Here is a 24,674-nt window from a genome sequence, read left to right as displayed (position 1 = left end):
ATGTTTGTCACACGCATAATGTTTGACCTGTGTGTGTGTGTGTGTAGCTGCCAGCCTGGGGGCTAGACCCGAGGTGCGGGGCAAGGTGGGGGGTGTGGTGGAGCTGGAGTGTGGCAGCTCCTTCCCCTCCCTCCACGTGGTGGAGTGGCTCCGTCAGGGCGTGGACACCCCCATCCTCATCAAGTTTGGAGTCTACGGGCCTCGGGTGAATCCTGCCTACGAAGGTGAGTCTGGGGCTCGGTCACATCGGGCCACTCCAAAAAGCCTCACCCTACATGGTGCAGGTTGATATGGTCAGATCAGGTTCTTGTTATAGTTCATCTCTCCCGGAAGGTCAGTCACAATATCCCCTTCTCCGGGGCAGTATTCATCCTTTCCAACCCCTGACCAAACCCCCACACTGCACCACAAGGGAGAAAAATGTTAAAAATCAACAGGATCTGGTATCCATGTCCTCCTCAGTCCTAACCCAGCCACACCCTGGTCTCCTGGCCTTTCTATCCCAGCTCTAGCACCCTGGCTGAGGAGAGAGAGACGGGGATGTTTTTTGGAGAAGCTATCTCTCTGGGATTGCATCACCCTGCATTGTCTCCCCTCTCCGCCCCCAGGGTTTAAGAACAAAACCAGTGTCTGGGGAAAAGGAGATCTTCAATAGACCCCAAATCCCTTTTGTCACTGCTGCGGTCCTTTTAAAGACTCGCACAAAGGGCCCTGGGGCGCGGACGCAGTGGAAGCTGGTCTGGTGATTTCAGCCCTGCGGTCAGGAGGCAAATCTCCTCCACAGAGAAGGCTGGGAGAGACAGGTCTGACCTCTGACCTCGGCCAGCCGCTGTGAGAGACAGGTCTGACCTCTGACCTCGGCCAGCATCTGGGAGAGACAGGTCTGACCTCTGACCTCGGCCAGCCGCTGGGAGAGACAGGTCTGACCTCTGACCTCGGCCAGCCTCGTCGGAATCCAAGCTTGAGCGCAGAGCGTGAAAGTGTGTGTTTGGCTGACGATCACAGAAAGCTGCACCCGGTGAGATCGCTCTCGTTTGGGTGCCAGGCAGGAAATTTGCACACCCGTACCTACCCACCAGACAGGGAAATATGACCCACACATTTCCATAGCAATCGGGTCAGTCAGTAGCCTGTGTTGTGGAGCTATAGCGGCCACTAGCCAGCCTTTCAATTTAGAAACAGGTCAGCAAGAGAAACAGTAGTTCTTTTGTTGACTTATTTGAAGAGATTCTTTCAAAGGTTCAAAATGTCCTAGACGACTTCACACCAAGTTGTGGCTTCATTGCAAAGATAATCATCAAGACATATTCTATAATGTTCTTATTTGTTGCGTGTTTTGTCTGAAATAAGGGTATTCTTTGCGACGTGTTGGCTGAAGTATCTTAAGTCGACCACAAACACAGGTTTCACATATCTGTTGATGACACACATCTCCAGTAACAGACTGGCTCCTCTTTGAGCTGAGGTTTCACAAAAGGACTGAATGAAGATGCATTATCTGGGCTCAGTCCAGCTTTCTCACAGCTACACTGGTGGGACAGGCAGGTGACACTGGGGAACCACGGGGTCTGGCTGGAGGGGGGGGGTGGGGGCTGGTGCTGTTTGATTGTGTGTGTGTGTGTGTGTGGCGGTGGGGAGGGGGGGTGAACATAGACAGTGGTGTGGATATCACCTCTCCAGGCCCTAGCTGGTGTCCGGTGTCTGCTGTTTGACAAGCTGACAGCCTCTTCCCTTCCCTGTGCCTGGCCCAGTGTCCACCTGTCTCACCTGGACCCCTCCCGCTCTGCAGGCTCCACCTGCCCCCCGCCCCCTGCCCCCCGCCCCCCGCCCCTTGCCCCCCGCCCCACGCGGGCGATGAGATCCAGCCGTCCTCTGAGGTGCTCTGTCTGTTTCCAGAAGCTCTTCTCTCCGTTAGAGTCTCTGCAGAGTTAAGAGCAAAATATACTGAAACACTGTCCTAATTAGAGTATCGCGCCTGCCCTTTAAAAGTTTATTTTTGAGTTAATTTATCTGGAGAGAAAACTAGGATCTCCTTTGCTCAATGCTCGTTATGTGGGTAAAGACCGACAGTGGGGGAGAGAGAGAGAGGGGGGAGGGAGAGAGGGGGGGAGGTAGAGGGAAGGGGGGAGGGAGAGAGGAGGGTGGGAGGGAGGGAGAGAGGGGGGAGGGAGAGAGAGGGGGGGTCATTAGAGGAGATCGGAACAGGTCGTTAACGGTTCCCACACAGCTCTGCTGACTGGGCAGGCAGAGGGTAAATCCAGCTGAATAAATGATGTCTAACATCTTGTTAGTTTGGCTTTGACACCGGGGCCACAGTGACTACAAGCCCAGTGGACACATGTCGTAGAGAGCTCACACAGTCCCCAGTCCCCGGGAGACGAGCGTCCCAGCTGAAAACAAGCCCTGCCGTCTCACTACACCCACACCTCCCTCTCCGTCAACGGCGCTTGGAACCGTCTAGGCCGCTCTGAGCCCGACTGTGATGATTCAAATTTCAAACGATCACAGTGGCCTTCCAGAGACTAAGTCCTTAACATCAGGAGAAACCCAACGCTGCACTGTTCCCTCGAGGAAACCTGAACCGCCGGGCATGCTGGGAACCGTTGCCAAGGGATGACATCATGCCTAAGCGAGGGGGCGTGGCCTTGGATGCTTGATATGGCTTCAACATTCATACCCCGAGGGCCTTGATTCCCACAGCTCTAATAATCTCATTTTATACAAATGCCAGGCTGAGGTAATACGTCGACAATGCAGTGGGCAGGCATTAGCATTTTGTGCGAATGCCGACACTCAACATTTATGTTTTAGTTGTTATGTTGTAATGTTATCCTTAACATTGTGTGTGGAAGTGTAGTAGCTGTGAAATAGGATCTGCGATCTTTCTTTTGAACAGTTCTTTCGAATGTGGCTATACTGTTACTGAACAGACACGGCAGTTGACTGTTATTTGAGAGCCGAAACTCAGATCAACTCTGCAGTCCGAGCGCCTGTTATTCTTTTCGGGTTTTGAAGGAAAGTAATGATGGTTCAACTCAGCTGTCTGGGTCCTGGAAAGAGATGTAGACAAAGAACCTTTCAAAAGGGTGAGAGAGAAAGGCGGTGATGTGGCTATACAGTTGTGCCCAGAGGAGAGAGGACGTCTTGTGATTGTATTTACATCCACAATGCCTTCAGTGAAACTGGTGCTAAGCCCTTCTCTAAACCCATTACTTACAAGCACTGAGCTGAGTGTCGGCTCGTTATCGTAAGCAAATCATGCCTTGTTGTTTGTGTTTGCAATGTAATACACTGCTTTACCTATCACTCTCTCTCTGTCTCACTCTCTCTCTGTCTCACTCTCTCTATGTCTCACTCTCTCTCTGTCTCACTCTCTCTCTGTCTCACTCTCTCTATGTCTCACTCTCTCTCTGTCTCACTCTCTCTCTGTCTCACTCTCTCTCTCTGTCTCACTCTCTCTCTGTCTCACTCTCTCTCTGCCTCACTCTCTCTCTGCCTCTCCCTCGCTCTCTCAATATCTTTGTTTCTCCCATTTCTCTCTCTTTTTGTCACTCCATCCTTTTCCATGTCCATCCTCTCAACTACCCCCCCCACCCCCCTCCCCCCTCCTGATGGGAGTACCTGTCACGTTTCCGTAGTAACCTGTTCACCCTCTAAACATTAACCCAGAGGCCCTATGGGCACCGTTATTACATTACTGTGATTGGGAGAGAGAGAGAGAGGTCAGAGGTGACCAAGGTTTTGAAGTGAGCAAATCCCCTGTGTGTGAGTTTGCATGTGAATGTGGATTTGGTCTGACCCTCGACCCCGTTGTGGATTCAGCCGCCTCCGCCTCCAGGAAAAATAAGCAGGATGTGATGTCATTAGCAGCTCTTCACCTGCTATCACTGCCACCATCCCCAAACTAGCTTCCTGGATCTGACTGTGCCCATAGTGACTCCCTCCCTCCCTCCCTCCCTCCCTCCCTCCCTCCCTCCCTCCCTCCCTCCCTCCCTCCCTCCCTCCCTCCCTCCCTCCCTCCCTCCCTCCCTCCCTCCCTCCCTCCCTCCCTCCCTCCCTCCCTCCCTCCCTCCCTCCCTCCCTCCCTCCCTCCCTCCCTCCCTCCCTCCCTCCCTCCCTCCCTCCCTCCCTCCCTCCCTCCCTGACACCCTCCCTGACACCCACCCACCAGGAACCACAAGTTAATGATCAACACCGCAGACCTCCTGTGTCAATAATGTATCATGTTGACAGTGTGAAGCTGGCTGAAAGAGCTCTGTGCGGCTGGGTTTTGTGTGCTGGAGCTGGTGTGTGTGTGTGTGTGTGTGTGTGTGTGTGGGTGGTAGAGAGAGAAAGAGAGCAGCAAGAAAAGAATGAGAATGCTCTCAACACTGATGCAGCTTTCTATGCACGTCATTGTACTGCATTTCTGGAAACCCTCCCAAGAAGCTTCTGAGTAGATGCCACAGAGCTATTTCAAAACGTTTGAGTCCAGGCCTTTGGAAATCCGTTTCTCTCTAAATGTGTTTTTAGCGACAGCTGTTTTCAGAATGGATAAGTGTAGAGGATGGATTGATTGAGGGCTGGTGAGAACAGAGAGGCGAACCACGAGATAAATATACATGGAAATCAGTGAGGACTGAGTCAGAGAACAGCCAGCCTTAGTCGCAGTCACCTGGCAACCAGGAGATCACATTTCACAGCTCACCATCTAGCCGATTGTATGTGTGTGCGTTTGTATGCGTTTGTGTTTAATTGCGTTTGTCTGTGTGTGTGTGTTTGTCTGTGTGTGTGCGTGCGTGCATTTGAAAACATTCTTGTTTGATCTAGCAATCTGGAAGCTGCAAATGTGTATACTTGATGACATTTCAAAGTATGTAAATAGGCAGGTGAGGTAAACAAGACAGGAACGTAAGCTTGCCTACCAATGAAGACGTGTATTATGTGCACAGCCCGGTGGTGACGTTCTGAATATGTATCTGTCCATCTGACGTTCCCCTCCTCTTGTTTATGTGTGTCCCATGTGTGTGTGTGTGTGTGTGTGTCTTGTGTATCTCTGTCCTGTGTGTGTGTGTGTGTGTCTGTCCTGTGTGTGTGTTGTGTGTCTGTCCTGTGTGTGTGTGTGTGTGTGTGTGTGTCTTGTGTATCTCTGTCCTGTGTGTGTGTGTGTGTGTTGTGTGTCTGTCCTGTGTGTGTTGTGTGTCTGTCCTGTGTGTGTGTGTGTGTGTCTGTCCTGCCTGTCCTCAGGTCGAGTGTCTCTGGTCAGGAACACGGCCCTCAGGGTGAAGGACCTGGCTGTGGACGACCAGGGCTGGTATGAGTGTCGTATCCTGCTGCTGGACACGCCCACCGATGAGCTCCACAACGGCACCTGGACCCTGCTCACTGTCACAGGTCAGCTGGGGGAGGGGCTTAGAGCCGGGGGCGGGGCCTGCACCTTGCAAGGAGTCGGCTTTGGGATGGCGTATGAGGAGGCAGGCAGACAGGCAGACAGACAGGCAGAGAGACAGACAGGCAGACAGACAGGCAGACAGACAGGCAGACAGGCAAAGAGACAGACTGGCAGGCAGACAGCAGGCAGACAGGCTGGCAGAGAGACAGGCAGACAGACAGACAGGCAGACAGACAGACAGGCTGGCAGAGAGACAGGCTGGCAGGCAGGTAGCAGACAGACAGACGGGCAGGCAGGCAGGCAGACAGGCAGAGAGACAGACAGACAGGCTGGCAGACAGGCTGGCAGACAGGCAGAGAGACAGACAGGCAGACAGGCAGGCAGGCAGAGAGACAGACAGACAGACAGACAGACAGACAGGCAGGCAGGCAGGCAGGCAGGCAGGCAGGCAGGCAGGCAGGCAGGCAGGCAGGCAGGCATGCGGGCCAGCTTTAGGACAGCTTAGCCTGGCTATTTGTGGCGTGCGGCGTGAGGTGTTAGATGGTACGCATGGGGTCACAGCTCCATCCTATTGTCTGGTGGTGAGCCAGTATCCTGCCCTGACTCCTGACGTAAAGAACATCCTGTTTTCTGGACCAAGTCTCCGCACAAAGCGCCTGTCTCTGCCTGCTCCTACCTGCTCCTACCCTTCTTGTCAGCTGACCCCAAATTGTCGACACTTCCTGTGCTTGCTCTGTAGCTCCTCCCACATTCGCCAAGACCCCGCCCCCTGCCGTGGAGGCTCTGGTGGGGAGTCCCCTGTCCCTGGTCTGCGTTGCCGACGGCAACCCGCCCCCCACCATCGCCTGGACCAAAGATGGCGGTGAGCTTAGGAGAGGCGATGAGGAGGTGAGGAATCACAGTCTCCCTTCGGAACCTTGCTTGTAGTTCTAGAGTCAGGAACCGAGCAGTCCTCTACTCCAGAGACGTAGAAAAAACAATGTCCCCCTTTCTGTCCCTGTGACATGACCTTGCTCTGTGTCCACCTGCCTGTCCCAGTTACAGAGTGGGTCCTTGTCTCTGAGAGAGGTGACCAGAGAGGCTGCTGGACGGTACTCGTGCCACGCGTCCAACACTGACGGAAACCTCACTCACACCACCACCCTCACGGTCAAAGGTAGGTCTGGCTCTCGTCCTGCCTCTCAGGTTTTCATCCGGAACGTTCCCAAACTTGTGAAATGTATTCCCACTTTGTACACTTTTCAGTTTTACATTTACATGTATTCATTTAGCAGACGCTTTTATCCAAAGCGACTTCCAAGAGAGAGCTTTACAAAGTGCATAGGTCACTGATAATAACAACAAGATACCCCCAAAAACATTGCGGCAAGCACGTTTTATTACCATATTGTTTTTTTTATTATTTTCGAGCATGTTGTAACCTTCTGGCACAAGAATTTCCTTCAAGATTAATAAAGTTTGATCTTAAGTCGTCGGACTTCTTCTCAAACTTTCCGAGGCATTAGCACTCTCTAGTGGTTGTAGTGTGTACTCCCCAGTCGTATTTTTATGTTTTTCAATAACAGCATGACTCCATGATGAGAGGGTTATGGTGCCCACTTGTGTTACGCAACGGCCGTACCCCTCGTAGATGTACTGGCTTAGTTACGTTCCTATAAGCAAGATGAGACACAGAACAGCTTCTCTGATGTGTTACTGGCACTGCAACCCCACTAGATTAGAACGGACTCATGGAAACTCTGGCTGGTCTTTGATAGCCTTACGTAAACCCCTAGGAAGCCTCTTCAGATTGATGGACCATTCAACACAAGCCTGAGCATGGGATCATTATGTAAGGGTTCTCTCTCTTGCTCTTTTAAAAATGATATATATTTTGGCCTTTTATGGCTGTATTGGACAGAGATGGTTGCAGAGAGACAGGAAATGAAGGGGAGAGCGAGAGGGGAAGACACATAGATTTATATAAACACTAGATTACTAAAAATGACATAAATATTCATAATCATGCAGTGGCATAGCTGCATCTCTGACGTTGATAACAAACCAAACTGTTTAAAAATCGGTTGAAAATTGAGCAAGTTATGGTTATTTAAAAAGTACATGTAGCATCAACCCAATGTTCTGGGTGAGCGAGTTGACTGAAGCAAGATGGCCGCCACGTGCGGAAGTTGTAGATTCCGCTGTAAGACATCTAGCCTTTATACATATCTATGGGAAGACATGCAGACAGGGCCCGAGCGGGAATCGAACCAGGGCCGCTGCATTCAGACCGAATGGTACACACCTACCCTGTTTAGCCATCGGGAACGCCCCTGTGATTGCGTTGTTCTAACATAACCTCTGTTTGTGGTTTTCAAAATGCACTTTTTCCACATTCCGCGATTGTGACACAGGTCCTCCTGTCATCGTCATCCCCCCCAAGGACGCCACCCTCAACATGTCCCAGAATGCTTTGCTGCGCTGCCAGGCAGTCGCCGACCCGCCCAACATGACCTACGTCTGGCGGAAAGGTCTGGAAAATGTCCACCATATAGAGTGAGTCCTCGCTCCGCTCAGAACCACTCACAACAACAGCTCCTCAACACCTCCGTCTGACGTCTTCAACGTCTTCCGAGAGGCAGTTTGTGCTACGACATGGAATATGTTGACACGCATTATAGAAACACATCAAAGTAAGAAAACGAGACAACCTAACAACAATAATCTGAAGACCATCTACAGCAGCCATCATAAATATCATCCCAGTCCAGGCAGACACTTAACAGCGCGTTCAAGGAAATGAAGCTTTGCTTTGTATGTTTTGTCATTTTCGTGATCTTTTTGTCTGCGTTGGTCCTGTGTGTGTCGTCAGGTCTCTGAAGTCCCGGGTCAAGATCATGGTAGACGGAACCCTCCTCATCTCCACCCTCCTGCCCGAGGATTCTGGGAACTACACCTGCACGGCGACCAATGGGCTGCTGACTCCGCCCACGGCGTCTGCCAAACTCACCGTCGAACGTACGTCTGTGTTTGAGTGTGTGCATGTGCATGTTTTAAACTGTGGATGTATGTTCACTTAGAGCTTTTTATTATTCTTAAGAGCGAATGTTCATTTATTCAAAGTGCTTCGACTTTTTTGTGCGGCCCGCTCATTGATTACCTGTTCAACTGTTCAGAATGGCCTTGGTATTGTCCTTTCAAGTTAGCCAGCGATTTACCAGTCGTAACGTTGAAAACATCTATTTTTATCTAGTAATCGTTTAAATGAAAAAATGACTAAATGTAAATGAGCTGAGAATATACACAAAATAAGATTAAATCTATTAATTAGTACCCAAGAGAGGATAAAGGTCTCCCCATCGCTCCTCCAGTGCTTTTATGATAAACACGCTGTTACGGATTGAAACTGAATGGATATAATTAGAATGATATGGTGTGAATATTGTCGTCCACCTGTGGTGTTTCATCCAGACCCTGCCCAGGCCCTCCCCATGCCCAGGGAGACCCACCTCCCTACAGGCATGGCCGGCCTCCTCACCTGCCCAGTCCGCTCCCACCCCCCCCTGCTCCATGTGGACTGGACCAAGGATGGGCAGCCGCTTGATCTAGCTATGGTGAGACCTGTTATGTATCGGTGTGAGATGTAGCTGTGGTGAGACCTGTTATGTATCGGTGTGAGATGTAGCTGTGGTGAGCGATGGTGAGATGTCATGTATCTGTGCTGCTGATGCCTCTCACAAACACACTAAAACATGAACCCCTTTTCTCTGGCACTCAACTCTAAGTATGTTCTCGTTCGTCTGAACCTCTCTAACTAACAATAAAGAGAGCATCCATGCCACAACAAGACATGAAAAGCTTTATAATCATTTGTTTTCGTCGTTTGCCCTTCGTGATCATTTTCCTTTTAAATCATTACCAATACCTGGTTGTAATGTTCCGCCTCTGATAAGAGAGTTGTGGTCGACATACGCTAAGAACACACTTATCACACTTATCCCACTTATCTTGCGTCTCGCTCCAGCGTGTTAGACCACAACGCAGGATCATTCCACTATGTCTCCTTTTTGTTTTGGGAAATGAACCCGTCGTCCTTTGTGACTCCTCCAGTACCCAGGATGGACCCAGACACCGGAAGGTTCCGTCTCCATGGCGACGGTAAACGATGACGTAACAGGCGTGTACGCCTGTACACCTCACAACAGCTACGGGACCATGGGCCAATCAGAGACCACCACTGTGATCCTACAGGTAAGGTCATGGCCCCCACCTTGAGACCCAACAAGAAGTTGCCACAAACGAAAGGCGTCTTATTCTGTATTAAATTCATACATGTCAGCGAATGTCTCATAGTCTTACCACAATAGATTCTTTTGGAGAGTTAATTGTGTCGCTAATCCCTTATTTGATCGGGATAATCTTGTCTTAAATTAGCTAAGTAGCTAAGCTCAGTTTTGCTGTTGCTCTGACTGAGGTAACGTTTTTGACTGAGTCGTAAATCAACTGTTATGTTGTTTTGGGCAGGACCCCCCCTCCCTGCTACTGAGGCCTGAGCAAGACTACAAGGAGGAGGTGGGGAGAGACCTTGCTATCCCCTGCCAGGCCACCGGGGGCGCTGACACCAGCCTCACCTGGAGGAAGGTCAGACACCCACACTGCCCTCCAGCAGCCTGGCCCTCTGCCTCCCCCACGCACACACACACCCACACACACACACTGTCTGCTCTCTCCGAACTGGGGAGAACCTCCGGAGAGGAGGAGCGAAACGGCATACACACCGAGAGATAAACACATGCAGATGCACACACACAGATACACACACACACACACTCACGCCTCTAATAGATCAATGATGTCCGGCTTTTTGCCATCAACAGAAGTGGTTAGTGTGACCCTGTTTCCTCCCTCCCTCCCTCCCTCCCTCCCTCCCTCCCTCCCTCCCTCCCTCCCTCCCTCCCTCCCTCCCTCCCTCCCTCCCTCCCTCCCTCCCTCCCTCCCTCCCTCCCTCCCTCCCTCCCTCCCTCCCTCCCTCCCTCCCTCCCTCCAGGTCGGCTCCGCTCCGCGCTCCCCTTTCTCCGTCGCTGCCAACGGCTCCCTGCTCCTGCTGCCGCTCAGCAAGGACCACCAGGGGGCGTGGGAGTGCAGCGCTGCCAACCGCGTGGCCTCCGCCAACGCCACCACCTTCATCAGCGTGCTGGGTGAGAGCCCGTGCCCAGGAAAGGGGCCTTCTGGCTGGGTAGAGACACAGACATGCACGGCTACAGGATGTGTGTGTGTTGCATTAACCACTCCTTCCTCTCTCCCTCCCATCCCTCCCTCTCCTTCTCTCTCTCTCTCTCTGTCTCTCTCTCTCTCTCTCTCTCTCTCTCTCTCCCTCCCTCTCTCTCTCCCCCCCAGGGACCACGCCCCATGCTGCCTCGTCCCTGGCCGTGGTTCCAGGGGTGACGGGGGCCCACGTTTCCTGGCAGGCAGGCTTCGACGGTGGCCACGCTCAGACCTTCTCAGTCTGGTAGGTGCTTAGCCCCGCTCCCCGCCCCCCTCTCGCCGTAACCATAGCAGCCGCTTTGGGAGAGTGGATGTTTATTGATCTCGAGGGGAGAGACTGATATGGGCAGCCGGGGCAAACACCTACTGTACCAGCCAGACACTCTCAGCCTGTCATGAGAGGGATATTGACCTGGATATTGATGCTGGATGCAACACAAAGTCCCCCAAATGAACGCATTGAGCTGGACATTTACAGGCAGTCTTGACAGGATCTGGAATCATCTATTCTGAGATGGCTTCAGATTTTGAAAATGTTGACTTTTGAGATTCCGAAGCCAACTGTCAAAGAATCCGTGATGTCGACGAACACAGCTTCGATGACTAGCTCGGCTCGTTAGCTTTACCTTCTCCTTTGACGTCATATTCAGCGTACTTACGGTTACAAAATATCGTTCCAACAGTCAGTTTTGTTGTTTTAACTTCAGTTTTGTCTGGATATACGATTTTCCACAGAAAGACTTTTCTTCTACTTTCTGTGACGGACGTTTTGATATGTGGATTCACTAGACCCCCGAAGCAGCTTAGATAACAAATACAGACACACTTCTCTGTCGACCCTCACACTAAAGCTCCCTCTCTGACCTGTGACCTCTGTGCGCCTGTCCATCTTCTTTCAACCAGTCGCTTTATCCAAAGGGAAGTATTGCTGCCCCAAGTGAGAAACGTTCGTCAAAAAACCCTTGTGCCTCAACACTGGTGACAGTTTGTACAGTTTATGTGCATCGACACACACGCTGTACAGTATATAGTTCACACTACACTGTATTTTGAGCTAACACAACTAGCTAGCTGACAGTTGCCTGACATATAAACACCAACCTTCCCAATTCAAAACTGCACTGATTAATTCAGGTTATGCAAATGTCTAAACTATATTTAGAAACTGTAAAATCCAAACGTTGACAGAAGGAGTCAGGACAATAAACTCGAAGCAGCGAGCTATACATCAATGACAGCCTAACTACAAAGTGTTGGATAGATGAATGATTAATATAGTCTAGTGCCAGACCAAGGAATCACAGTAACAGATGATTCAAACTCTCCATCTCTTCCAACTGTCTCTCCCTTCACTCACTCGCTCACTCACTCACTCGCTCACTCACTCGCTCACTCTCTCTCTCTGTCCCACCCACTCTCTTACTCATTCTCTCTCCCATCCTTCTCCTCCTCTCTCTCTCTCTTCTCTCTGTCCCACCCACCCTTTCTCTCTCACACACTCCATTTCTTTCTCCATTCTGTCTCTCTCTCTCTCTCTCTCACCCACCCACTCTCTCCCTCCCCCCTCTCCCTCCCTCCCCCCTCTCCCTCTTCCACCCACTCTCCCCCCCCCCCCCTCTCTCTCTGCAGGGTGAAGCAGCTGTCCGGGGCTGACCCTGAGCCTCTTCAGCAGGACTGGTTCTCCCTGGCCGTGCCCCCCTCCTCCGGCTGCAGCCTGCAGGTGCCCGGCCTGGCCCCCTCCTCCCACTACCAGTTCAGCATCCTGGCCCAGAACGAGATGGGCACAGGACCCTTCAGCCAGATCTCCAGCGCCCGGACCCTGGGTTTGTAGCTCGTGTTATCTCTCTCTCTGTCCCTGTCCATGTCTCTGTTCAGCTGATAATATGCCACTGTCACGGGCAGGTTGCCAAGGTGACCGGCCAATGACAATTTTCTCAGACTCTTAATTAGATTTCCTGTAGCTATCTCGTCAATAGATCCGATGTTTATTCCTAGATCCGGCCCCAAGGAGAACCACACTACAACCTCCTTCAAGGCTCTCGGCCAATCAGAGCTCAGCGGGTGTCGTCCTGAGTTGGTTACGTCCCGCGGCGCAGTTCCCTCCCATCTCCGCCTTCGTCCTCCAATCACGCGCCGAGCAAGGGGAGTGGTCAGATCTGGACGAAGCCATCGACGCTAACCGGAGCGAGGTCATCGTTCCGGGGTTGCGCAAGGTAACCCAGCCTATCCCGGCCTTCCAGGAAGTGGAGCGCGAGACTTCCCACAGTGCCTCTCTCTTGTCCCGCTGCTATTAGACCCTGTTGTTGCACTCGCAGTGGACACATCACAAACACCGTTCTCTTCCCATCTTCTTTCAATCCATATCCCTCCCCAACCACTCTCTCGCACCTCTGTCTTCTGCAAAACGTGAATTGAGATGAGCCCCATTAGCATCGCAGACGCGTCCCCACGGTGACAAAGTGTGTTTTCTTCCCCCGCCTTCGTCTGTGTGCGTGCATGCATTTGTGCGTTTTGTACATGTATGAATGCGTGTGCATATTTGCTTGTGTGTGCGTGCTTGCGTGTGTGTGCGTGCGTGTGTGTGCATGTGTATGTGCGTGCGTGTGCTTGTGTGTGTGTGTGTGTGTGCAGGACTGTGTGTACCAGCTGAGGCTGCTGTCTCGCAGAGGGGACTTGCTGAGCGAGCCCAGTCCATCCGTCAGCGTCTCCACCATGGGTAGGTGTCACACCAGGGCCCCTGCAGACCTCCAGGGAACACTCCTCACCTCATTCTGACTGAAACATCCCTGCAAACACCTCCCCCCTCTCCCCCACCCTCAGCTCCAGGACAGCTGAAGAGGAGAGAGGCTGGCTAAGGAGGCGTCTGATCTCTCTCTCTCTCCGTGTTGATGTTCCAGGTATGGACATGTACCCCGATAGCTCCCGCCTCCTGGAGTTTGTCCCCGAGCCGCTATTGGCTGGCGTGATGGGCGGGGTGGGCTTCCTGTGCCTCGTCCTCCTCCTCCTATTGGGCGTGGCCTGCGTCATCAGCCTCAAGCGGGAACGGCGTCGCAGGAAGAGACAGGGAGGTGAGACGACACGGGATCCCACACCACCTGAGCGCGCGGCGCTCCGACCCCCGGGGGGGACGTTCACCAAGAAGAACATCACGTTCGCTTCTCAGTTCCGTTAATGAATCCTGGCTCCGTGCGCATGCTACGGCCTTCTGTGCCTGTCATATCTCCTTGTCCTTTTAGCCGGTGGAGATATTAATTCCGTTCACATTTGCAGCTAATTAGGGTCATTTCTCATTTGGAGTTGATTAATGAGAGTGTTATTAACCTGGGCTGCGAGCCCCAGGTCACTATGATTTCCTGTCTGATGGGTTTGATTTGGTTCTTGGCGATGTTGTCTTCGTCCGACTCACTGTGATTGGGCGTTGTGTGTCCCCCTCCCCTCCGCCCCCCCCCCTCCACCTCTCCTCCAATGTCCGTTTTTCAGATCTCCCTCCCGCCATTTTCAACTGCTCTCCCACTCTGTAAGTGCCTGTCATCACACTTTCCCCTAGAAACTGACATTTCTACTGACTAGGAAAGGGCTTTAGACTGAAATAGACATCTCTCTCTCTCTCTCTCTCTCTCTCTCTCTCTCTCTCTCTCTCTCTCTCTCTCTCTCTCTCTCTCTCTCTCTCTCTCTCTCTCTCTCTCTCTCTCTCTCTCTCTCTCTCTCTCTCTCTCTGTCTCTCTCTCTCTCTCTCTCTCTCTGTCTCTCTCTCTCTCTCACTCTCTCTCTCTCTCTCTCTCTCTCTCTCTCTCTCTCTCTCTCTCTCTCTCTCTCTCTCTCTCTCTCTCTCTCTCTCTCTCTCTCTCTCTGTCTCTCTCTCTCTCTCTCTGTCTCTCTCTCTCTCTCTCTGTCTCAGGAGGAGGTCGTCGGGCGACAGTCCAGACAGTCTGTTGAAGAAGAGCCTTCTACCCCGCCACCCTCTGTACCCCGGCTCCACCACCTCCTCCTACTCCTCCTCCCAGTCCTCCCAGCCCCCCTACCGCGACCAGCAGCTCCTCTCCACCCCCCCTCAGGCCTCCCCCTACACCCAGCACAGGAGCTACCTCCCCTGGGCACATTCCTCTCTGACGCCCCCTCCCCTGGAGCTCATCTCCAGAGGCCCCGACGGCCGCTTCATCGTCCAGCCCTACGAGCACACCTCCACCCTCACGTCCCAAACCAAGAGAAGCCTCCGCAAGGACTTCCCGCAGTCCTCGGGCGTCCAGAGGTCCGCGTCTTGCCGGTCGGAGAGGGCCGACAGGAAGGAGCCCCCGTTTGTGCTGTCGGTGGACCTGCCCCCCTGCGGGGAGGACCCTGGCTCCTCCAGCCCCGAGGGAAGGGTACGCGCCATGGCCAAACACCTCTCCTTGCACGGACGCTTCTACCTGGACGAGAAGCAGGCCGTCTGTGAGGGACCTCCGGACCACAGCAGCCTGTATTCCACCTCCACCAGCAGCACCTCCGCGACCCAGGAAGCTCCAAGCCAGGACGAGGGAGATGCCGGCCCGGGGTACCCCAGCCTGAAGAGAGCGGGCCAGCCGCCCAGCAGCGCCAGCACCCTGGTCCTGCAGATGGAGCACGAGAGAGAGAGGGGGAACCTGAGCAAGTGTCTGAAGCTGGCCCGGGAGAGAGAGGAGATGGAGAGAGAGCTCCGCAAGTACACCCTGGAGAGGAACGCAGGGGCGGGGGGGAGGAGGGACAAGCCAGGGGCAGGGGGAGGAGAGGGGAGGAGAGAGAACGCACGCAGGGGAGGAGACGAGAGCAGAGGTTCGGAAGACACTGAGCCCATCTGGAAGCCGAAACACAAGGCCTCCCCACAGTGTCCTCTCCGGACCAACAGGGGGCGCTGCAGCACACCAGGGACACCTTCCTCCCTCTCTTCCATCCACTGGGAGTCCGGCCCTCTGATCTCCCCCACAAGACAGGTGCCAGCGCTCACCATCTGCTCTCCACTGAAGATGCCTCCTGATGCAGCATCAGTCAAACAGACACGTCTCACATCTGCAGCAACAGGGAGGCACCCTGAAGGAAGGGCGATCCACCTCCACACAAAGCCTCCGCTTCAAAGGAAGGTTCTGGAGAGGGAGAAGCTCCTGGGACGGGATGATAATCTCACCCCGGACCGGGAGCTTCTGAGGGAAGACTCTGTGTTTCCGTCGCAGTGGCAGAACGACAAACGCCGTTTCCGCGAAGTGGAGCCGTTTGAGTTGAGACCAGACGAAGCACCGTCTTCTCCAGACAGGGGGCGCTGTGTCCAGCTGGACCTGACAGCCTGCTCAGAGATGAGCGTCGACGATCCAGAGGAGGACAAGGGCTTGGTGTGCTCTCCTACAACTCCCATGCTGCACCAGAGGATCGCCTCCCATTTGGCCTACGGAGCCCACTCTGAGAAACAGCGAGCACCGGGCGCGCGATGTGGAAATACTGAGGCCAGGCTCTCCTCCACCCTCCAGGCCTCCAGGCTCTCCTCCACCCTCCAGGCCTCCAGGCCTGCCCTGAGGAAAGCCCTCAGTCTGGGCTCTCCCAACTGGGCCTGCAGCCAGAGCCTCGACTCCCGTGGCCAGAAGCAGACCAACTTCCTGACCCCCGACGCCTGGGTCGACTCTCTGAGCCAGGACAGCTTCTCCACCCCCTTCTCTTTCCGGCCCGGCTCCCTCTCCCTCTCCCCGGGGCCGCAGCTCAGCAGCAGTCCCGCCCTGGAGACCCCCAGACCCCCTCCTCCTCCGCCCCCCTCCTCCCCTCTCCCCGCCCCGGCGCCTCTGAGCAGGGCTCCATCCAGGCTCCCCTCGCCCTCCTCCGCCCCCGCCGTGCCTTCCAGCCCCCCTCAGGACCCCCGACGGCAGGCCTCCATCTTCCCTGACGCCTCCCGCTGGCCCATCACCTACCAGGAGGCCATGAGGTCCGTGCAGCGTATGGAGGCCCTGAAGCAGGCCCCCGGGAACTCGCTTCCCCACAGGGGCCGGGCGGCCTGGCTCAGGGAGGCCTCCCTGCACAGGGGCTACAGCTGGCCCGCACCCCAACACCACGATCCCCCCGGGCCCGCTTCGGAGAGGACGGAGGAGAGACAGGAGGAGAGACAGGAGGAGGGAGAAGAGGAGAGACAGGAGGAGAGAGAGGAGGAGAGAGAGGAGGAGAGAGAGGAGGAGAAACAGGAGGAGAGACAGGAGGAGAGAGAGGAGGAGAGAGAGGAAAAGAGACAGGAGGAGAGAAAGGAGGGCTGGCCCTCAACACAACACCACAACCCTCCTCAACCTGCCTCGGAGAGAGAAGAAAAGGAGACAGAGGAGGAGAGGGAGGAGGAGAGAGAGGAGGAGAGAGAGGAGGAGAGGTGTCGGGAAGCGGAGGTCGGGGGCTACCGGTGTGTGGGGGAGTCTGGCGGGAGCTACAGCAGCTACGCTAGCAGTGGGCGAGGGAGCATGGAGCCGGCTGGTGGACGCCTCTCTCTCTGCCTCTCTCCAACTCTAGCCAGCTCACCTGAGACCGTGGAGGAGACAGAGCTGTCACAGAGAGACCTCATCAAGAGAGACCTCACAGAGAGAGACCACACAGACGCCTTGATAGGGTACGTGTCTGTCGTGATGGATATCATTTTTAACATTATTAAAGTTCTTATACAAATTGAATTTGACAAGACTGGCCATTATACATTACAATGATTGAGGCCTGTGTGTGTGTGTGTGTGTGTGTGTGTATGTGTGTGTGTAGGAGGAAAGCGTCAGTGGATGAGAACTATGAGTGGGACTCAACTGAAGTCTCCACGCCGTCAACAGACACAGACGTCAGAGTCAAAGGTCAGCTTGACACCTGAAGCACCGCTGTGTGTTTGTGTATCTACAGCATGTTTACAGTGTCTGCTTGTGTGTGTGTGTGTGTGTGTACACACACTGTCCCCTCACTGTCCCTCCCCTCCCCCCCAGGCCTCTTCTCTTCCATCAGCCTAGCGAGCTCCACCCCCCGCTGTGCCCTTCCCAGCATGCACGGCTCCCTCGCCCTCCTCAAATCGTCGTCCCGGTTCCCGGTGCTCCAGACGTCCGTCCGGCGCTCCGAGCCCGAGCCCGTCCTCTTCTGAGCGGGTCGACGTCGCGCTCCGCTCCGCTCACATCACCGCCGGTGAGGAACATGCCCTGGGATTGATCTCAGGGCAATTATCCCTGTTCGTCCCTGCATGCCCCGCTCACACGTGTCAGGCCTTTGAGGTTTGATGCGTTAACAAGGCGTGTTTTATAACGCCTGTTTTGTGTGTTTGTCTGTACAGGACGTCGGGGAGGCCTTGCATCTTGTTTTTCAGGGGACTGATCAAAAGACTGGTTGGTGTCCTTTGGTCGCCTGTTATGTGCCCTAATCATAGGACCATGTCCACGTTCAGCTGGTGGACAAGCAAGCACTCGCATGAGCTGTCTTGAGCTCTCATTGATCAAGCAGGGTGGTTTCAGTTCATGGTATTGGCTAACGCAGCCGGGATTGTATCTGCTCTCTGATTTCATCCACCGAGCTGCCGCGCCATTGGTCGGATCTTCGGAGTGACATGCTAGAAAGCCAATGAGAACATGAGGGAAATGGTTAGTCGACTTCTATACCGTATAATGCACTGTGAAGAGAGTGGAGGAGATTACTTTTATTCAAACTAGTAAACTGTATTTTGTTCCCTTTCTATAAACTGTTGTATAGATCATGCTAGTTTAAATGGAATGGCTTAACTGTTTGTTTCATGTCACGTTAACAACAATTAGCTGGTTATATAAACTCTATTTTACCACAGATAAATACTAATAGCAGATTTTAAAATATATTTCACTGTGAAATAGGGTTCTCAAATTCCCAAGATGATATTTGACATACATCACAAAGATGTTTAAAATGATGTACTGTATGTCAATATTCAATAACAGACCAAAGGCATTCTCATTTATCGTGAAAATATGTTGTTTGCTCCATATGTCTGTGCTTTGAACCTGGTTAGAATAGCGAAGACCGAAGCACAATGATTGCCTAGAAATGGAGTTAGGCTATATTGTTTTCACACGTAGCAAGAAGAATGTTTGGGTGGCAGTTGGCTCCTGTTGTTCTGGATAAGCCCTGGCCATTTTATCACCCACCAAGTGTAAAATGAGTGTGATTATCATCAAAAAATACCGCAGAGATGCTGTAGCCCGTGTCTAATTTGGAGATTGAAATGTAATGGGACTTTTTCAATCAGTCCATCTCAGACTAAGACAAGTCGGAAAGGGAAGATGTGAATTCACAGCATGTCACAGGAGTTAATTACCTGACAGGAAGTCCCACTGCACAACGTCAGAGACACGGGAAGAGAATGGGCTTTTTAACATCCTTGTGTTATCAGTTTACAGTACCACAGCACCCCACTTAACCTCCATTTTCATTTCAAACAGTCTCTTGATGAGACCTTTTCTGTGTTGCATTACGCTCCAAGAACTGCCAACATTTAATCTCTTAATAATTTATTCCCTCTCTTTTGGCAAATCACCAATTAAATAGTTATAATAAATAAATAAAATATATTACATTTACATGTCGAACTATTAATTTTCAGAGATCATGAGCTTGTACAATTAATTTTCGTTTTTTTACAGATTTTTTTTTGTATGGATTTGATTTGGCCCTTTATATGTCTGTGTTTTATTTTCTGAATATTTTTGTGACAAGGGTCCTATTCAAAGCAATGGTTATCAAATAAATATAGCGTAGACCATTGCTCTCAATTCACTTGTGTATTTCTTTCGGAACCCAAATGAACTCAGTTTCTCATCACAACTACTTAAAGAGAATATTTCCCCCAAGCAGAGAATTTCCAGTCTCTCTTCCTTCAGATGCATGGCATCACTACGGGATTTTAAAGCTCAATACATGAATACATTGCAACATGGAAGGGAAGTGATAAAGAATTCTCCAGTTAATGCATTTGCAGATTATACCAGTCAAGCTTGTACAAAGGCAGTCTTCCCTGTATTTTCGAGATTCGCCTGGGGTTGTCATGACAAAGACCATCGGTGCCAAGTGCACCACAACCACGTGGTGTACTGGGTTGAGAACGAAGGCTTAAACCACAACAACCTGGGTTCAAAACCAGCACAGAGCATAGTACCAAACACATCCGTGGGCTCAGATCCCTGTAAACGCAGCGCACTCCCCGACTGTCCAGATCCCAACTGTCCCACCAAGAGTCTAAAAAGAAATGTACCTTCTATCAGTTTGATTTATGTTAAAGAGCAAAAATGTAGCTGTAACAAGATCCTTCAGCCAGATTTGAACACAAGACCCCTCACACAGTAGCCACACATCCTTAACCACTAAGCTATCAGGGATCATAACAATCTCCACTCAACATTTACATTTGACATTGAACTATCTAGCTGTAACAGCCTGCAGAGTTAGGGTGTCAAAAAACCTGAAGAAAGCAGGACTCCACTGTTAACTCACTGGGTTAGTGTACATGCTCTGAAAGCTGGGGCACTACAGCCTGGGTTCAAATCCAGCCTTCACCCTTTTCTGTATGTCTTCCTCCCTCTCCATTCCTTTCCTGTCACACTTCAGTTAACTGTCCAATACAGCAAAACAGTCAAACACAACCCACAAATCAATTAACTGAGGGAAATAGCCACACAAAAACTTGAGTCTTTTGAAGATGTTTTTGTTTTGTTTTGTGAATTTGTTTTCTTTATTAAGTAAAAGCATAATTACTACAATTTTCAAATAACAATAGCGAATCACATCAGCCTACAAAGCAGATATTATGAATATTAAATGTTATAAATCTCATTCAAGTATTTTCAATTTTTCCATAACCCCCCAAAAAATGTATAGGGTATTTCACAATGACAAAGACTATTAAACTGTCCATCTCCTTCAGAGACAACACAGTACTAGTGTAAGGCTGCATCTCACATTCTGCTCACTAGCTAGGTCATAGTTTTGTCCACAAGCAACCAGAACTCGGTAGGAACATCTACACACGTCTAATTGCAAAGCAATCAGTCTTCCAACCATCACACTCCAGTCTCAAACTCGAGATCTCCCTTTTCACGTCTCTCTCCCCCCTCTCTTTCTCTCTCTCTCTCTCTCTCTCTCTCTCTCTCTCTCTCTCTCTCTCTCTCTCTCTCTCTCTCTCTCTCTCTCTCTCTCTCTCTCTCTCTCTCTCTCTCTCTCTCTCTCTCTCTCTCTCTCTCTCGTCTCTCTCTCTCTCTCTCTCTCTCTCTCTCTCTCTCTCTCTCTCTCTCTCTCTCTCTCTCTCTCTCTCTCTCTCTCTCTCTCTCTCTCTCTCTCGTCTCTCTCTCTCTTTCTCTCTCTCTCTCTCTCTCTCTCTCTCTCTCTCGTCTCTCTCTCTCTCTCTCTCTCTCTCTCTCTCTCTCTCTCTCTCTCTCTCTCTCTCTCTCTCTCTCTCTCTCTCTCTCTCTCTCTCTCTCTCTCTCTCTCTCTCGTCTCTCTCTCTCTCTCTCTCTCTCTCTCTCTCTCTCTCGTCTCTCTCTCTCTCTCTCTCTCTCTCTCTCTCTCTCTCTCTCTCTCTCGTCTCTCTCTCTCTCTCTCTCTCTCTCTCTCTCTCTCTCTCTCTCTCTCTCTCTCGTCTCTCTCTCTCTCGTCTCTCCACGCTCTCCCCTCGTCCTCTTCTTCTGTCTTGTGATTCCCTCAGACAGTTCTGGGAGGACTCCTGCTGTTTTGACCTTGGGGCCGAGCTGTCCCCGAGCGCAGTGTCACTCAGGGGCTCGTTAGCCATCTGTCCCCCCCAGGTCCTGTCCCCCCCAGGTCCTGTCCCCCCCCCCAGGTCCTGTCCCCCCCCCCAGGTCCTGTCCCCCCCAGGTCCTGTCCCCCCCCCAGGTCCTGTCCCCCCCAGGTCCTGTCCCCCCCAGGTCCTGTCCCCCCCCCAGGTCCTGTCCCCCCCCCCAGGTCCTGTCCCCCCCAGGTCCTGTCCCCCCCCCCAGGTCCTGTCCCCCCCAGGTCCTGTCCCCCCCAGGTCCTGTCCCCCCCCCAGGTCCTGTCCCCCCCCCAGGTCCTGTCCCCTCCCCAGGTCCTGTCCCCCCCCCAGGTCCTGTCCCCCCCCCAGGTCCTGTCCCCCCCAGGTCCTGTCCCCCCCCCAGGTCCTGTCCCCCCCAGGTCCTGTCCCCCCCAGGTCCTGACCCCCCCCAGGTCCTGTCCCCCCCCCAGGTCCTGTCCCCCCCAGGTCCTGTCCCCCCCAGGTCCTGTCCCCCCCCCAGGTCCTGTCCCCCCCAGGTCCTGTCCCCCATGCAGTTCCACCTTCCGGAGTCCTGGGATAGTTTCCCATCAGCCACCCTGGCCCTATCTGAGAGCACATCCCTCAGCGCCTGCTGGTAATTGGTTCAAGAAAAGGCTTGGCGGCTTGTATCTCGGTGACACATACACTCTTGGGCTGCTCTCTCTCTCTCTCTCTCTCTCTCTCTCTCTCTCTCTCTCTCTCTCTCTCGCTCTCTCTACCTCACTATCTCTCGATCTCTCTCTCACTCTCTTTGACTCATCTCTCACACTACCTCTCTAATTATCCTCCTCTTCCTCTCTTTCACATCACCTTGTCCCCCTTTTTTGCCCTCTACATCCTTCTCTCCTCCTGTTTACTTCTCGGCCTATCTTCTCTCCCTCCCAGTCCTGCCCTCTCTCCTCTCTCTCTCTCTCCCTCTCCTCTCCTCCCGCCCTCCCCTCTCCTCTCCCCCTCCCTCCCCTCTCCTCTTCCTCCCTCCCTTCTCTCCCTCTCTCTCCTCCATGGTTACCCTGTCTTCCAGCCAGTAGACCACCTCACGCCTCCTTTCACATATTGTTCAGAAGCATCAGGAGGCAGCACTCAGTTGTGATCTGGGCACATCTCTCAGCCTCTAATCACTGTAGGTGTCTCCTCTTCTAACGCTGCCACATTCATACTTCGGCTTCCCGCAGAGCTTTTCTCCTGGGTCCTAGTGGGAGTCTGGTTCCGGCTGTGTAGGGACAGAGAAGAAGATGAGGTGTTGGAGCTCCTCACTAATGACTAGATGTTGTTCAGCTGTAATCGGGCTCCTGTGCTATTTTTCCCCTCGGCTCACGAAACAAATCTGTCCTCGTTCCTCGCTGCTGACTGGTCTAGAGCCCACGATGACAGGGTTTGATGCATGTGAGCTGTGCTGGTCCTCGGAAAATTAATCGCTACTTGTGATGTGTTTTCTAATGGGCATTAATCACCAGTAGCAGGGGAGGAACTTAAAAGCTAACCTGAAGGATTGATTAGTGATGGTTTATCAGCACAGACCTGGAACATTGGTTCATCACAGCCTAGTGCTGGTTGGTACAATGAATAACATGGGAAGGTTACAGAGTGACTCATTGACATGGAGTAAACAGGAGCAAATATAGCTTCATTAAATCCCCTCCTTCTGCGGCACAGCAGGAGGTAGTCATGTCTCCCCATAGGAGGCAACAGTGTCACCTGGCTTTATACAGACTGCAACGACAAAATCCTAATTCATTAGACGCTCTGTCTCTGTAATGCCTTGCGCTGGATTTATAGATCTACGATTACATTGATCATCCCTTTGACCTTGGGGCGACAGGTGCCAAAACGTCTTCAAACGCCAAAATGTCACCACAGTGTGACACTCTGCTCCTTCCATTCTTACTCTGCTGCATTTTCAATTTCACTTGTATTCCTTGGATTTCAAAACACACACACACACACACGCTCTGTGGTGTCCTTGCGTCAAATTGGCTTGCTGCAGACTTTCACAGACCCACCGACAGGCTGCTTAGAGACGCCGACAAATGCTGCTAAACGTCAGAAAATCCTCCCTTCGAGCCAGTTATCCCAGCTATGGAGGTCTTACATTTACATTTTAGTCATTTAGCAGACGCTCTTATCCAGAGCGACTTACAGTAAGTACAGGGACAGTCCCCCTGAGGCAAGTAGGGTGAAGTGCCTTGCCCAAGGACACAACGTCATGTGGCACAGCCGGGAATCGAACTGGCAACCTTCTGATTACTAGCCCGACTCCCTCACCGTTCAGCCACCTGACTGCTTATCTGAGGTCTTCACACACAGGAGAACTGGAGACAAAGAGAGAACCAGCTCATTATAGGACATAACAAAACCGAAGAATGTACAGTAATCAGACGACATTGCAATCAGTTGTCATTGTCTAGCACCAATTAGCATTGTTTTGTTTACCAAATGTGTACTGTACAGTAGTGTTGTTTCCCCAGTGGACTAAATGGCGTGGTCATGTTCACAGCTGTAGATGTGTATTGTACCTGTAGTGATAAGTAAGGTATCTACATAAAGGAAATCTGCTAGCCCATATGCTGATGATTAATATTAATATTCCCTGCTGGTTAATATTCCCTCCTTGCTTTAATGCTTTCACAAACAGAGCTGTTAGGAAGGTAATTAAGCAAGCTGTCATCATAAAACATAGTCTCTATTATTCATGAAAAACAATCTATAGTAATGGCCCATGCATGTTAATGGTATGGATTTCATGTTAATGTAAATATTATAGATTCTTATTGAATTGGCTGTCCTGAGTTGCGAGGTGTTTGTGTGTCACATGGACAAGTTTGCCAGTGCTGCCAAAAGATAATAACGCGTGAAGTGAAAGTCAACTGGAAGGAAGATCATTAGTATTGACTGTTTTAAGTCGTTGTTTGATTCAAGGAAACACGCTTACTCTCCAGTTTCCTGAGAAGAAAAAGAAAGAGAGAAGAAAAATGCTTGTTTTCAAACAAAAACAAGTCTTATCAAACCATCCTTTTATAAATAAATAAAAAAGATTGGTCTTTTTTGCTACTGGTTTGACATACAGGTGAGTGGTTTCTTCTAACCTTTACACAGAGGTTGTTTGTAGGAAATCATTTCATTCATACTGTTATTCCGTTTTTGGGAAGGTCCAAATACACCTGGCCTTTAGACATCCTTTGTTGGAAGCTGTCTGATTCGTTCTGACAGACTGACATCTCTCCCGTCCAAAGGTGAGGAAAGTCCCATAAGCTTTCTAGGCTTTCACCTGCGCACAGAATTACTTCTGACTGAGTACTCAGGGACAGCAAAACG

General features: G+C 51.8%; 1 protein-coding gene across 1 annotated transcript; it reads left to right on the top strand.

Annotated features, from left to right (window-relative positions):
• igsf9a (immunoglobulin superfamily, member 9a) lies at window positions 1-19,348 on the top strand. Its single transcript, XM_084694253.1, has 21 exons — window positions 1-13; window positions 48-224; window positions 5,227-5,373; window positions 6,111-6,259; window positions 6,410-6,527; window positions 7,765-7,906; window positions 8,223-8,368; window positions 8,822-8,964; window positions 9,461-9,601; window positions 9,875-9,991; window positions 10,398-10,548; window positions 10,748-10,859; window positions 12,245-12,438; window positions 12,611-12,828; window positions 13,247-13,331; window positions 13,513-13,683; window positions 14,096-14,132; window positions 14,514-17,198; window positions 17,342-17,427; window positions 17,554-17,746; window positions 17,892-19,348. The coding sequence occupies exons 1-20, from the start codon at window positions 1-3 to the stop codon at window positions 17,703-17,705; spliced, it is 5,184 nt and encodes a 1,727-aa protein (XP_084550379.1). The 3' UTR covers window positions 17,706-17,746; window positions 17,892-19,348.
• Window positions 19,349-24,674: the final 5,326 nt, after the last annotated feature.

This window comes from Hypomesus nipponensis, chromosome 27, assembly GCF_054491055.1.
Source record: "Hypomesus nipponensis isolate SF chromosome 27, ASM5449105v1, whole genome shotgun sequence".
NCBI classification, from domain to species: domain Eukaryota; kingdom Metazoa; phylum Chordata; class Actinopteri; order Osmeriformes; family Osmeridae; genus Hypomesus; species Hypomesus nipponensis.
The sequence above is the reverse complement of the archived record's forward strand: the minus strand, read 5'-3'. Positions and strand labels throughout refer to the sequence as shown.